Below are 15,179 nucleotides of genomic sequence, written 5' to 3' on the forward strand. Positions count from 1 at the left end.
CATCCTATTGATAAAATATAAATAATGTAATTAATTAACTAGTTAATTGCAGCAATTAAATCAAAAATAAAATCTCGGGAGCCGAAAGAGCCGGCTCCTTATAGTAAGCCAAAAGAGCCGGCTCCCGAAAAAGGGCCGAAATTCCCATCACTAGTAAAATGTGAGTTTGAGGTGAATTCGAAGCATCTGGCAACATGCGTAATCTCGTTTGTCACGAAGTCGCGCGAGATCAAACGCTTCGCGGCCCTGCTCGCCTGCACTCCAAGCTGCTGCTAAGCAGTAACAGTATCAGGTAAAATTTACTGATATTCGCTTTGTAAACAGTTTATGCGCTACTTGTTTTATAGTGTGATTATTGTTCAGTGTTTCGGCTGATTAGCAGTCGATAGTTGGTCATAATTGGTTCAGACGAGAGAAGATGCTTGAGTTTTGTTTTGCTGTGTTTGGAGGATTCAGTGTTGTGGTTTCGGGGAAGGCCTGAATAATCACACTGCTGGGGATGTTGAGTTCACTGTGTTAATGAAGCCAGCAGTGTAAACCTTCTGCTATCTTATATTATGAAAGATTTCTTTTTTGGAAGGGTTCAGTTTCATCGTGTGAATATGTCTGATAATTTAAGGCTATTATTATTATTATTATTATGCTGTTCAGGTATAATGAAATGGTCTGGAACTGAATCACAAGTCAGCATTTACTTATTACTTTTTTTTTTTTTAATGAAATGTTACAGCTGTGTTTACTGCTCCAAGTTATTTCAAGTAGGTAAAATATCTAATCTGTATCCAGCCTCAAAGCTCCATGTTTTACTAGAACTAGGCACATGAGCAAAAATTTCAACATGGTTAATTGGTAAAACAAATAGAATGAGCTTGGGGAAGAAGAAGAAAAAAAATCTTTTAAAATGATACCAAGATCAAGTTTATAAGTTGAGTAATAACAAAACACTGGTTACTTGAAACTTTCATTATTTTGTTCTCCACTGAAATGAAAACAAAAGCTGTGACCTGAAGCATAAAAATAAGAATTTTACCATAACTTTTTTTTTTTTTAATAAATATTTTTGAGGTACTGACTAGCCTTATGTAAGAAAGTGATGTTTCTTTAGAAGTTTTAGTATGAAGCATTTAGGAATCACAATTCCTTCTCTCATGATTATGTTCTTGCCCATGGAACCGAAATTTGCAAGCAATAAAACTCGTGTGGTTCTTATTCAAATTTATTGAAAGTACTTTAAAGACTGTTTTGTTTGTTTTTAGTCCCATTCAGCAAAAATGATTTTATGACCCAAAAAAAACAATGATCACGGTGATGTAGTGGTTAGCGCTGTCGCCTCACAGCAAGAAGGTCCGGGTTCGAGCCCCGTGGCCGGCGAGGGCCTTTTTGTGTGGAGTTCGCATGTTCTCCCCGTGTCCGCGTGGGTTTCCTCCAGGTGCTCCAGTTTCCCCCACAATCCAAAGACATGCAGGTTAGGTTAACTGGTGACTCTAAATTGACCGTAGATGTGAATGTGAATGGTTGTCTGTGTCTATGTGTCAGCCCTGTGATGACCTGGCGACTTGTCCAGGGTGTACCCCGCCTTTCGCCCGTAGTCAGCTGGGATAGGCTCCAGCTTGCCTGCGACCCTGTAGAACAGGATAAAGCGGCTAGAGATAATGAGATGAGAAAACCAGTGATCTCACAATCACAGCGGTTTAAACTAGCACTAAAGAATTGGAAATTGAGTCCGTGGTTACATTTTTCCCAATGGTGTCCTCAATCAGAATCCTCCGAATTCTGAAAAATAAGCCAGTAGTTCTGACTTTTCTGGGAGCACTCTGAACTACAAGAGGAAAACCTAATCACGGCTAGTGGAACCCAGATGGAAGCCACAAATCACAGCGATAGTCATGTCCCTACTAAAACTTCAGTAGAATGCAGGAATTGATTATTTGAACTTTTACTCCCTTGTTTGCTCATGTTTTTTTTTTTTTTTAATTCAAGACCCCTAATGATGAGTTATGCTGAAAAGCCAGAGGACATAACTCGAGAAGAATGGATGGAAAAGCTCAACAATGTCCATGTTCAGCGGGCAGACATGAATCGGCTCATCATGAATTATCTGGTGACAGGTACACCCCCCCCCCCCCCCCCCCATTTGCTGTTTATTATTCTGAAAGGCTAGGACTGTGCAAAGACCTAACATTTGTATTTATTTTTCTAGAGGGTTTTAAGGAGGCAGCAGAGAAATTCAGACTGGAATCAGGAATCGAGCCAAGTGTTGACCTGGACTCACTTGATGAGAGGATAAAGATCAGAGAGATGATTCTGAAGGGCCAAATTCAGGAGGCCATTGCACTGATCAACAGTCTGCATCCTGAGCTTCTAGATACTAATCGCTACCTATACTTCCATCTCCAGGTTAAAAAAACAAACAAACAAAAAACCCCAGTGGGAAGGCTAGCCTTACATATGTGCTTCAGGCTTTTACTAACCAAACCGAACTTTGGAAATGAATTAAGTAAACACTGCTTTCACATTGTAATTGCTAGAACTTTGCATCCAAAATGGCATTAATAGTAAAACCAGCATACATCAGCCATCACATGAATATTGTGTAGGTCCCTCTCATGCTGCCAAAACAGCTCTGACCCAATCATCTAGCCATCACAATTTAGCCTTTGTCACAGCTGCTCAGCCCCTTATACTTGCCCATTTTTCCTGCTTTCAACACATCAACTTCTAGAACTGACTGTAAACTTGCTGTCCAATATATCCCACCCCCTGACAGGTGCCACTGTAACAAGATAGTCAGTGTTAGTCAGTGGTTTTAATGTTACTGCTGATCAACGTATTTCAGTAATTTCCCTCATGAGCATTTTGTTTCAGTTTTCACCGATTTCCAGTGTGTGTGTAGATTAAACACCACCCATCTCATCTGATCTGTGCGCAGCAGCAGCATCTGATTGAGTTAATTCGCCTGAGGGAGACGGAGGCGGCGCTAGAGTTTGCACAGACGCAGCTGGCTGAGCAGGGCGAGGAGAGTAGAGATTGTCTGTCTGAGATGGAGCGCACTCTCGCACTGCTGGCCTTCGATAACCCTGAAGAGTCACCGTTTGGAGATCTCCTCAACATGATGCAGAGACAGAAGGTTATTTCAAATATTTAATTATGCTTCTCAAAGTGGGGTCCTGGCAGTCTGCGATATTTGTTTTCCTAATTTTGGTCCAGGGGCGGCACGGTGGTGTAGTGGTTAGCGCTGTCGCCTCACAGCAAGAAGGTCCTGGGTTCGAGCCCCGGGGCCGGCAAGGGCCTTTCTGTGCGGAGTTTGCATGTTCTCCCCGTGTCTGCGTGGGTTTCCTCCGGGTGCTCCGGTTTCCCCCACAGTCCAAAGACATGCAGGTTAGGTTAACTGGTGACTCTAAATTGACCGTAGGTGTGAATGTGAGTGTGAATGGTTGTCTGTGTCTATGTGTCAGCCCTGTGATGACCTGGCGACTTGTCCAGGGTGTACCCCGCCTTTCGCCCGTAGTCAGCTGGGATAGGCTCCAGCTTGCCTGCGACCCTGTAGAAGGATAAAGCGGCTAGAGATAATGAATGAATTTTGGTCCAGTGGTGGAAATCCCAGACAGTTGTTGTCAGTTATATAGACTATAAATAATGTGACCTGGAATCTGATGACAGATTGAATATAAAAATAGGGTGTATGGAAAGTTCTGAAATTAAACAGACCTCTCTGGGGCAGGGTTTCGATAGCTAAATATAATGAGATTTAAATAAATGATAGAACAATCAGGCATTACCCTGAAGGAAATAAATGTTTCCTTTTGTAAGGCCACAACTATTGCATTATTAAACTATTCATCGATGTCTTAAGCTTTGATGTAAAAATATTGTGTATGTAATGCATTTTATTCTTGTAAGGCATTGTTCTTGCAGGTTTACACTGTTTCACTGCTTGTGCGTATTAATAGGTATGGAGTGAAGTAAACCAAGCTGTCCTGGACTATGAGAACCGAGAGTCGACACCCAAACTGGCGAAACTCCTAAAACTTCTGTTGTGGGCTCAGAATGAACTGGACCAGAAGAAAGTCAAGTACCCTAAAATGACTGATCTGAGCAAAGGCACGATCGAGGACCCCAAATAGAGAGGAACATGAGAGCTGCTCAGTGTTAACATTGTGTTGGAAGTCAAATGGACATTTTTGCCTCCCCTTTCAATATTTATATTCAGTCAGTGACTGATTTTTTTTTTTTTCTGTCTAGTATACTTATATCTACTATTGCTTATCAGAGACTTTTTTGCATTAAATGGGTTGTGCAAATGGGAATGTTTGTTTGTATTTTAAGTTTGATTTATAGCCGAAACAGGAACACTTTTCAACACAGACAATTATCTCTGGGTTTGGCACAGTGAATTGAATTGAATTTGTCATTGTGTTTCGAAGTGAATTGCTGTTCTGTCAACAAATATTCAGAAATATTACTGGTCAGAGATTTTTTTTTTTTTTAAATGTAGATTATGCCTCGGACCTAATAGCAGATCATGTTAACGTGTTGGTTAAGTGTAACATTCAGGTTTTCTACCTCATCTATGGATCTCTGTCCACTCGGGTGTGAATCATTTCAACAGGACAGATGAAATGGGTGATGGTGGAACTTTGTTTCTGTAACTTTTATTTGCAGTGCAAAGGACTGTAATGTACAGAACCCCTAAAGTCCTGAAAGGTGGGGAGAAAAGATCAGGTGTGTGCACAAGATGAAGACAAAAACAAACCCCATACCTTTAGGCACTTTAGGGGTCTCTGTAATAACGAGGGGAAAACATTTTGTAAACGTGAGTATTATGGAGGATCATCTACTCTGTGAATTTCTCACTTCATTATGATGTCTTGGATTATTTACCTTGCTCACATTGTATGATTTATAGGAGGTCAATAAGTAAGTTCTGAGATGCTTTACATAGGTATTAAATACGTTTTTTTTTAAAAAGTTATTGCATAATTCTGTTTACTGTGAGTAGTTGAGCTATACAGGGCAGGGCATGCAGAGGGGCGCTACGTTCACTACGTTAGGGCACTAAGGAAAAGGCTACAGCTGGTTCGTGCACCGCTGGATACAACCTCCAGGACAGGGACAAACAGAGCCCAGATGTTACCGCTAGTGCGGTCCATCATCCGCTGATTACTGACAGCACCGAGCTCTACACACACCGGTCTGCTGTACGATATCGGAAACGGAGCGAGGTCTTCTTGGGCTGAACGCAGATTAGTTCAGATCTCGATCTTCTCGTGTGTTTTGGCATCAAGTCGCATTCCAGGCGTGATCTGTGTTACGCCTGTATAAAAGAGAGATTTAACTAATATCCATCTAATCGGATAGTGAATCGGTTCTCAGAACCAGTGTTTGTTTTGGTCAAAAGGGGCTGAGTCACGTTACTTCCTGGTTGAAGCGCACTGAGGGGCTGGAGCGACTGCGTGGCTCAGAGAGAAAGAAATCATTGACACGTGGATTATCGGTAACCAGAGGATTACGTTTGACGTTTCAGGAGGCAAAACAAACCTCTCAAAGTGCCTGTTTTGCGGTGCACGACTCTACAGAGGCTGAGCAGACATTCAGAAACGATGACGCTACTGCGATATAAGAGCAAAGCAGAGACTACTTTGCCATAACCGCTTCTCGCTCTGACGAACTAAACAGACCTCAGGAAGGAAGGAAGGCACAAAAAACAAGTAAAGAAAACTTCTTGTTGAATGGCAATTCTACAAAAACATGGCAAGAACTCCAGTCCAGACCTGGCCAGTGTTAAAGACAAGCCGGAGGATGATTTTGAAGGAGCTGGACATCAGAAAAAGTGGCCGGAATCGAGTCAGAACTGGTCCAGGTGAGTGAGTGAGTGAATGCGCATGCGCGCGTTGATTCCCAAATTGACCCTTTTCTCCCTACTTAGGTTCACTGGATAGGGATTGAAATGATACGATTACTAGGACGCCTTTCATGTAGTGCACAATGGTTCGAACCATTCAGGACGGTGTCTGGTTCAGCTCTGAAGAGATAGAAGCTTAGCTGATGTGGCTGTTTTTTCAACTCTACCACAAAAACACACACTTTTTTTTTTTTAAATGAATATCCATCAAAGTAGACGATAATGACTGCTGTTATAGAAGAGTTTTCCATCAAATTAATTAGCATTTGGATCAATGAGTCAAGTTATGTAGCATTATCATATGTGAGGTGATTAGTAGCTAGGAAGACAACACTAATTTGGGTGAAAGCTAAACTAGCTAGTCTAGACTATAACTTCATTTTAGCAAACAAATATACCCGTGTATGTTAGTGTATATTAGAATAGAATTTGTATGAAAGAGGGATATTATTTTATCCATGTGGAAATATAGGCTACATGCTCAAATTTTGTGAAACTCAAACCTGACTGAAAATAACTTGGCGGGGGGAGGGGCAAAAATAATCCACAGTTGCTTTGGAAGTTAGTTAATATAATAATAATAATAATAATAAAATCACAACATCCCAGATAAGTTTAACCTTTTATTACTGTGATGTATAAATATATAACCATGATATTCTATTTAAAATGACTGCATTATCTGAAAAGACATCTTGGCATGCATCACATTCAAAAGTCATTTATCATCGTCATCATTATCATCCACCTTGGCTTCTAGTGTGCTTGCAAGTTTATTTATTCGCCTTCAGTAAACTACTTTATTCTGGTGGGTTTGTTGAAGCAGGTGCAAAGTCTACTGTATCTTGAAACAGGTTTTGGGTAGGAACACACCTGGGTTGGGACGTCAGTTCATTGCAGGGCATGTGTGGCATGCAAACACACACATCGAGCGTGTAGTTTAAGAGAACACCGTGACGGTGACAATTTTAATGTACAGTACCTGTCAGAAGTTTGTACACGCCTCATGATTCAAAGGGTTTTGTGTATTTTGACTATTCTCTACATTGTTGAACAATACTGAAGACATCAAGACTATGAAATAACATATGGAACATATATGGAATTATGTGGGACGCAAAAGTGTTAAAAACAAAATGCGTTTCGTATTTTAGATTCTTCAAAGTCGCTACTGTTTACCTTGACGACGCTTTGCACACTATTGGCGTTATCTTAACCAGCTTCGTGAGGGAGTCACCTGGAATGGTTTTCAATTAACAGGTCATATATATAAAACAATTAAAAAATGACTATCCTGGTGTAGGTGACTTCAAAGTTGATGGGAAGCTCAGTAGTGATGGTAAACTAAAGTCGGAACTCTTGAAGAAACTGTTCTCTGAAGTCTATGCTAAAGACAACTTTTCTAGCGTTCCTGTTGTTGGTGAGCGTCCCAAACCAAGTATTGAGGTTTTTCATCCACGTGACCAAGTCATGTGAGGCTGCCATTTTGGACGGCACGGCTCGAATCAGTTTGAATGCGAGGAAGGTGACAAACGAAAAACATAAAAGAAAAAGGAGCGAGATGCAGAAAACACCTTCACTATCCAGCGACGTAGGGCATTTACAGGGCGAGCAGAGGGAGAGGTATTTGCAAAAATTGAGGTTAGCAGGCTTAGAGAACGACGTTTACCTGCTTCCACCAGGATTTTTCACTGACGTACGGAAGTACACGAAGCCCTCGTCTTTACCTGACTTCGGCCCACATGATCTGTATACCTATGTCGTTAAAAACCCATCGCCATACACAGGTATTGATCTGAAAGCGTATAAGAGTTTGGATGCCTACAAATATTTTGTGTCAGGCTGGGTAACATGCCTACATCAGTGGGTCGTCCCTGGAGCCGGTGGTCGCCATCTTATTACAGCTAAGGTTTGTTCACATTTTCATTTACTTTCGGTCCTCAGGATAAACAAAATGTTATTAAATGTCATTGAAATAACTTCTTAGTCTGTTGAGACATGGCCCGTTATAAATTTGCTGTTACCAGGCAATGACCAAGAACTGTATTATTAGGGTCAGTGTCTGTGTTGTAGCAGTGTACTAGCAGCTAGCTGTTAGCACTAGCTAATGTCAACAACATCATAGCTGGTATGTTACTGTAGCAATGTTTACGTTCAGTCATTTGGATGATTGTTAAAACCTTTCAGTCTCAAGGTTTTTTTTTTTTGTTTTTTTTTTGTTTTTTTTCTTTTTTATCAGACATCTAATTTTTGGGTTTGTTTACCTGACATGTTTCGACGTACAACTTCCGTCTTCCTCAGAGTGTCACCGGATGTTATTGGTGACACATCTTTTATCAGCTGCTGTTTCTGAAGGCGTGGCCTTCCTGTCTGGTTTGACAGGTCGGTCACGCCTTATACTGTCTGTTCGTCCCCTGCAAGATGTCACTCCAGGTATGGGAGAGCATGTATGCTCCCTCATCCCGGTTGATGGTCCTCGGGCTTCGCTTACGGATCTCCATGGCCTCCCTGATCCAGCGCTGATGTTTGTTATCTTCTGTGCGGATGACTCTGGCATTCCCCCAGTCCATAATGTGATTTTCCCTTTTGCAATGTTCTGTTATAGCTGACTTATAATTTTCCTGTTGTGCCTTTTCTTTTATTGTTCGGGTTTGTCTTGTAGCTGTCTCCTTTTCGCACTCTTTCTTATGTTCATTTTTTCTTGTGTTGAAACTCCTTCCTGTCTCTCCAATATAAGTTTTATTGCATAATTGACATGGAATCTCATATATGGTGTTGCATCTGTTGTCCGGATGTATTCTGTCTTTGGGATGAACCAGGATCTGACGGAGTGTTGTGTGTGGTTTGACAGGTGTGTTAATGTTGTGTTTCCTCATTACTCTTTGAATGCGTTCAGTTATTCCCCTGATGTATGGTAATGTAACTACTCCCCTGTGTTCTTGTTTGTTAGTTTGTTTTTTCTCTTTCTTCTGTGTTTTGTTGTTCTTAACCTGTTCCGCCCCTTTGGATATTGCCCATTGTGGATATTGACATGCCTTCAGTGCGTGTTGTATATGTTGTTCCTCCTGTTCTTTGTCCTGTGGATCTGTAATTATTGCTGTGCGTTCATGTAATGTTCTGACTACTGATATTTTGTGCATTATGGGGTGTTCGGAAGTCCAGTTTAAATATTGGTCGGTATGTGTGGGTTTTCTGTGTACTTTTATTTTGATGTCCCCATCTTCTGTGTGTTGTATTTTTAAATCCAAAAATGCTATTGACTGCTCCGTTTCTTCATGTGTGAATTTTATATTACCGGTATTGTCTATGGTGTTGAGATGGTCGGTGAGCTGTTGAGTGTGTCCCCTCTTTACTTTTTCCAATATGTCGTCCACATACCGTTTCCAGAGTGTTGGTCTGTATTCCGCTGGTATTGTAGTGAGTGCTTTCTGCTCCAGATCCTCCATGAAAAAGCTGCACATGATGGCTGATAGTGGGTCTCCCATGGCAAAACCTTCCTTCTGTCTGTAGATTGTATTCCTGAACTGAAAGTATATGGATGTGGCGATGAATTGAAGGAGCTGAGTGATGTCTTGTACGGTGAGGTTTGTGCGTTTCTTGAGCGTCCTGTCTGTTTTTAATTTATCTTGTATTATCTGTATGGTGGCTTCCGTGGGTGTTCTGGTGAAAAGAGATATGACATCATGTGAAATGAAAACTTCGTCTTGCTGCATTTTGATGTTTTTTAGTTCTTCTGCCAGATGTTTTGAGTTTTTGCAGTGTTGGTCTGTGAGTCCTAGTAATGGTTTAATTATTTCGGTGAGTGCTTTTGATAAGTTGTATGTGACTGAACCAATGCTATCTACTGATAAAAGATAAAAGATGCGTCACCAATAACATCCGGTGACACTCTGAGGAAGACGGAAGTTGTACGTCGAAACATGTCAGGTAAACAAACCCAAAAATTAGATGTCTGATAAAAAAGAAAAAAAAAAACCCCAAAAACTAACTATATTTAATATAAGACATAATGAACGTAATCGAAAGAGTCTCAAGTTTTTCCTTTACTGTATTTACTAGTTTACTGTAATTATGATCCGGCAGCTATTTACACCGGATCCAGTGTAAATAGCTGCCGGAGCGCGCTCCGGCTTGCTCCCCCTCAAATTAAGCAGCGCGCTCCGGCTTGCTCCCGGAGTACTCCGGCCGAGGTTCCGGAGTGCGCTCCGGCAGCCATTTACACTGGATCCGGTGTAAATAGCTGCCGGATCATAATTACAGTAAACTAGTAAATACAGTAAAGGAAAAACTTGAGACTGAAAGGTTTTAACAGTCATCCAAATGACTGAATGTAAACATTGCTACAGTAACATACCAGCTATGATGTTGTTGACATTAGTTAGCTTGACCTTCAAAATGGCGGACACCGGGGCGTCACATGACCCTGTGACGTCAGGTGAAAAACCTCAATTGGCACACTTACTGTAAGTCTTCCAGGAGTAATTAAACAGTTATCCTCGAAACCAAACAAGGCCAGTAGCCCGGATGAAATCCCTCCTTGGTTTTTGAAAGAGTTTGTATATGAATTTGGACCTATTTTAACATCTATTTATCAAGCCTCAATTGACTCTGGTATTGTGTCATCTCGATGGAAGTATGCAAATGTATGCAGTGTATTTAAAAATGGAGAAAAATCTAAGCCCTCAAATTATAGAGCTATATCATTGACTTGTATTGCATTTAAAGTTCTTGAACGTATTGTTCACAGCTATGTTACGAAGTACCTGGATCACCATAAGATACTTACAGACGTGCAACATGACTTTAGAGCCAAGTGATCAACCGTCACACAGCTGATCATGACCATTAATGACATGGCCAAGACCATACAAGATGATAAATCTGTCCATGCCACAATATTGGATTTTAGCAAGGGCTTCGATAAGGTTCCACATCAGCGCCTCCTTACATTGCAAAAAATATCTTAGCAAGTGAAAATATCTTGAAAATAGTTGAAACGATCTAGCGTTTCCTATTAGAAGAATACAAAACACTAATTCTGAGATTATTAAACCTAGTTCTAGATTGCAACCAACTTATTTTAAGATGTCTTATCAAGTAAAAAATATCTGTCCATGCAGCAAGATAATTTCATTAGTGTTAAGTAATTTTCTCCCCAAATTCAGTTTTTTGCAGTGTAGGAAACTTGAGTCCTATGATATTAGAGGTAATCTGCTTATCTTATCTGGTTTGAGTCATTCCTAACCGGCCGCTCTCAGTCGGTGGTCTGTGATGGCAGTCGTTCTCAGCCTGCTGTTGTGACATCTGGCGTCCCGCAAGGTACGGTCCTAGGACTGTTATTATTCTTGTTGTATGTCAATGACTTGCCGGAAACTCTACAATCCTCCATCAGACTGTTTGCCAATGATGCGTTATTATATGGTATCATTGCCAGTGAAGATGACTGCGAACGACTCCAAGCCGATTTATCTAAATTGGAAACTTGGCAGGACATATGGCAAATGGTGTTCAATCTGTCTAAATGTAAAGTAATTTTGCATTTTTACTAAGATATCACCTATACTGAAGAAATATGTCTTCTGCGGGGTTGAATAGGAACAGGTTGATTCTGTGTCTGATCTGGGAGTTACCCTGGTGAATGATCTGAAATGGTCACAACATGTTACATCCATCTCTGGGAAAGCAAGTAAAGTCTTGGGTATGATAAAGAGGAACTTTTGGAACTGTTCTCAGGATGTGAAGGAAGTTGCATACATGGCTTTGGTTCGTCCAAAGTCGGAATATGCCTGTGAAGCTTGGGACCCACGCTTTAAAAAGGATGTGAACTCTCTTGAGTGCAGAGAAAAGCTGTACGTTTTTGTGCAAACAACTGTCATCTGACTGCTAGTGTCATGGATATGCTAAGGGAACTGGGGTGGACTGATCTTGACTTGCGTCTTCATGATAATACTGGAGTCCGTACCTATTCAAGTCATAATTTTAAGTTCAAACAATACAAGGGTACTAAGGATGTTTTTTATTCCTTTTTTCACCTAGAACCATTCGACTTTGGAATCGTTTGCCTAGAAACATAGTTGAAAGTAGTTCTTTAGAGGCATTTAAAGGAGAACTGAAGTCATTTTTAAACTTGCTTTATTTCTTAATTAAGGTGTTTATTCAATTATGTTTTCGGTTTTAGTAACCTTATATCGTGACTCGTATTGGCAACTAATTGCAATTAAATATTATACTTATCGGCCTATTCGGTTTTTAGCCATGTTGAATGTAGTTCATTTGGTCCACGGCAGGCGTCACTTATCCGCTCGATTTTCACAAGACTTGTGTGAGACTTCGAAACGTGAAGTGTCAGCCAGGTGTCCTCGGCATCTTGTCACATTTATTCCACCAAATGAACTGTTTTCCAAATGAAATATTGCACAAAAATGAGTTTAAATGACGATTAATGCCTACTTTCTTCAAACTTTCCTGATTGCTATCAAAACAAACAACTTCCAGCTTGGTTACATCAGCATTTGAAAGAGGGCGCGCGCGTCTTCTGACAATGTTGGTAAATGTTGGTCACTTTGATTTCCGCTGTACGTTTTACTTCTGTCCTACGATGTTTCGCACAGGTCTCAACGAATCTCGTTTACGGCCATTGCTTTGACATATAGACTAATATATTACGTAACATATTTCAAACGCTCATAACTTGCTATAGCAGTGACAAAATAGCTATCAAAAATGCATTCCTATATTTAATAAAATGAGAGAAATAGAATTTTGACAAATTCATGCGCACATTCATGTGCTCCATTGTTCTCTCAGGTTGCAAATTTGTATCCCACAATGCGTTGCGAACAGGGAAACCCCACCACGTCATGCATGACATAGTATCTTGGTTTAGGTCATGATGTGGCAAGAAAAAAATGGTGGAGAATTTAGGGCCGCGGGGCTCTAAATTCATTAATTGTTCTTTTAGGAAAAAGGTGATAAAATCGGAAGTCTGTGATTTGAATTCAGTAGCTTTCGGTCCACTAAAAAAAACAATATTTGGGTATCAGTGAAAATTCTTTTTATGGACTAAATTCGAAAAATCTGAAAGGAAGTCTACCTTTAATAGTTGGTGTGATGTCGAATGACTTTTGCCGACTGAGTAAAAGTGTAGATGTAGATATGCCTTGTCAAAAGTTCCTGCCTTCTTTGTGTTCGAGATCAAACAGTAAATGGTAAATAATAAACATACAGTAAATGGAAGACATTACCACATGTGCACTGAAGTAGTGTTGTAGTCGAGTCACTAAACCTCGAATCTGAGTCCAGTCTCGAATCCCCAGTGTTCAAGTCTGAGTCAAGAACAAGTCATTAAAAAAATTTCGAGTCGAGTCCGAGAACAAGACTCCAACCACGCTATTTGACGGTGCCCGTTTTAGTGCCATTAACATGAGTTTGTTCCTGAACATGATGTATGAACAGGTGACTGTGCATTCTCTTTGTCAGGGAGTGCGAAGTATTCTGTCAGAGATGGTTGGGAGATGGATGTAAATGTAGAAGGTGGTTTTGTTAATACAAGTGAAGATAGGTAAACAATCCAGAACGGCAGGCAAAATCATAAAACAGTGAAACAGGCAATAGGTCGAGTGAGGCACAAACAGGCTATCGTAGACGAGGCAGAATCAAAGAAGAGGAACAGGAAATCAGGGATCAAGAAACCAAATGAGGAAATAAATGTATCGGCAGTGCAACTCAATACTTCGCAAAGTAAGTGCATTTTCACAGTTTTTATATAGGCGCGCTGATTGCACCTTAATCCTGTACAGGTGCGAGTTGTTTACGGTGCGCAAGAGAATCCGCTTGGCACGCTCGCTGTCTGGAGTGCGCACTAGAGTCTATCTGATGCATGTGCCAAGGTGCGCAGGTGTGACACACTCTTGCACGAAATTAGCACAAATATTTATGTAGATTTGGCTTTAATCCTGTACAGGTTATTATGCCAAATTATTATGGCATGTTACAAAAAAAAAAATCCTTGTTCTCGTCTCCAATTTACGAGTCCGAATGCAGTTAATGCACATGTGCGAGTCATCAGTGATCAAGTCAAGTCACGAGTTGAACTCAAGTCAGAGTCCTGCACTCGAGTACTACAAGGCTGCACTCAAGCACAGCAAAATTCCTTCTCAGCATTTAATCCATCTGAAGCAGTAAACACACATACACCACAAGTGAGCAATGAGCACACGCATATGCCCAGAACAATGGGCAGCTGTGCTACAGCTGCCCAGGGAGCAGTTGGGGGTTAGGGGTCTTGCTCAAGGGCACTTCAGCCATGATACAGAGAGTTCAGGAAAGTGCTGTTCATTCACTCAACCCCCCTCAGATTTTTCCCACCTGTCCCAGGAACTGAACCAGCAACCCTTTGGCTCTAAGGCTGCTTCTCTAACCTTCAGGCCATGGCTGCCCACAAATGGCTCTATTCCACAACTGTAGTAAAACATATTATGTCAGGAACCACCCAACTAAGTAAAGAGAAACAACATCCATCATTACTTTAAGACATGACGTGTCTTTAATACAAATAAAGAAAAATCATTAAATTAGAATTTGTGTCCAAACTTTTGACGGATATTCTATATGAAATGGTTAATATCAGTTGTTTTGCATACCACTGATTATCAGCACTACGGTCCACATCACTGATCCTCATGCTATTCTCTCTGTGCAGGCCAGTAGCACGGATATGGACGGTGGTGCTGCTGTTGGGCACATGTCTGCTGTACTGCACCCGTGTAGCCATGCCCATCTGTGCTGTGAGCATGGCAGAACGCTTCAGGTGGTCCAAGAGGGAGTCGGGCATGGTGCTGGGCAGCTTCTTCTGGGGCTACTGCTTCACTCAGGTCCTTGGTGGCTATATCAGTGACCGGTCAGTACACTGGGTAGTCATGATCATCACTCCTCTAACTACATGTAGATATCTAAACCTTTCATTCATTCATTTATTTTTATTTATTTAATGTAATGTAATTGAAATGTCTAACTAAGAACTAGTTTCTCTTTTTTGATGGTTGGTGCCTCTGAGAAAAGTGTGATGCTCAAACAGAGTTGTGTTCTCGCTCGTTGCAGGGTGATACTTTAGGCATGATGTCAGCCTGCTTTACTTGTTCATGCAAAATAGGGCCATGCCGAGGCTAGAAAAGCGAAATACTGCAAAGTGACTATTTATTTGCAAAAAAAAAAAGTCTTTTCACTGCATACAGTCAGATTTATTGGGAATCGTTTATTTTTTTTTTTTATAACAGTT

At 40.9% G+C, this 15,179-nt stretch overlaps 2 protein-coding genes across 3 annotated transcripts in view; both read left to right on the forward strand.

Moving 5' to 3' along the window:
• The first annotated feature begins 235 nt into the window (after window positions 1-235).
• gid8b (GID complex subunit 8 homolog b (S. cerevisiae)) lies at window positions 236-4,307 on the forward strand. Its single transcript, XM_060938066.1, has 5 exons — window positions 236-292; window positions 1,981-2,108; window positions 2,201-2,397; window positions 2,930-3,127; window positions 3,951-4,307. Exons 2-5 carry the CDS (start codon window positions 1,988-1,990, stop codon window positions 4,122-4,124), a joined length of 690 nt encoding a protein of 229 aa, XP_060794049.1. The 5' UTR covers window positions 236-292; window positions 1,981-1,987; the 3' UTR covers window positions 4,125-4,307.
• A 702-nt stretch (window positions 4,308-5,009) lies between these two features.
• The window catches only part of slc17a9b (solute carrier family 17 member 9b), a 39,306-nt gene continuing 29,136 nt past the window's right edge, over window positions 5,010-15,179 (forward strand). The window contains exons 1-2 of one of the 2 annotated variants that reach the window (XM_060938064.1): window positions 5,010-5,860; window positions 14,604-14,801. In XM_060938064.1, the coding sequence (XP_060794047.1) occupies window positions 5,730-5,860; window positions 14,604-14,801 (329 nt within the window). In that variant the 5' untranslated portion in view covers window positions 5,010-5,729. Of the gene's footprint in view, window positions 5,861-12,630; window positions 13,643-14,603; window positions 14,802-15,179 lie in introns of those variants that run through there. The other variant, XM_060938065.1, reaches the window with a different exon arrangement.

This window comes from Neoarius graeffei, chromosome 13, assembly GCF_027579695.1.
Source record: "Neoarius graeffei isolate fNeoGra1 chromosome 13, fNeoGra1.pri, whole genome shotgun sequence".
NCBI lineage: Eukaryota > Metazoa > Chordata > Actinopteri > Siluriformes > Ariidae > Neoarius > Neoarius graeffei.

Coding starts and splice junctions, on each gene's coding strand:
- gid8b (XM_060938066.1), top strand. CDS start 1,988: ATGATGAGTTATGCTGAAAAGCCAGAGGACATAACTCGAGAAGAATGG. Junction 2,109..2,200: donor CATGAATTATCTGGTGACAG/GTACACCCCCCC, acceptor TTATTTTTCTAG/AGGGTTTTAAGGAGGCAGCA. Junction 3,128..3,950: donor ACATGATGCAGAGACAGAAG/GTTATTTCAAAT, acceptor GCGTATTAATAG/GTATGGAGTGAAGTAAACCA.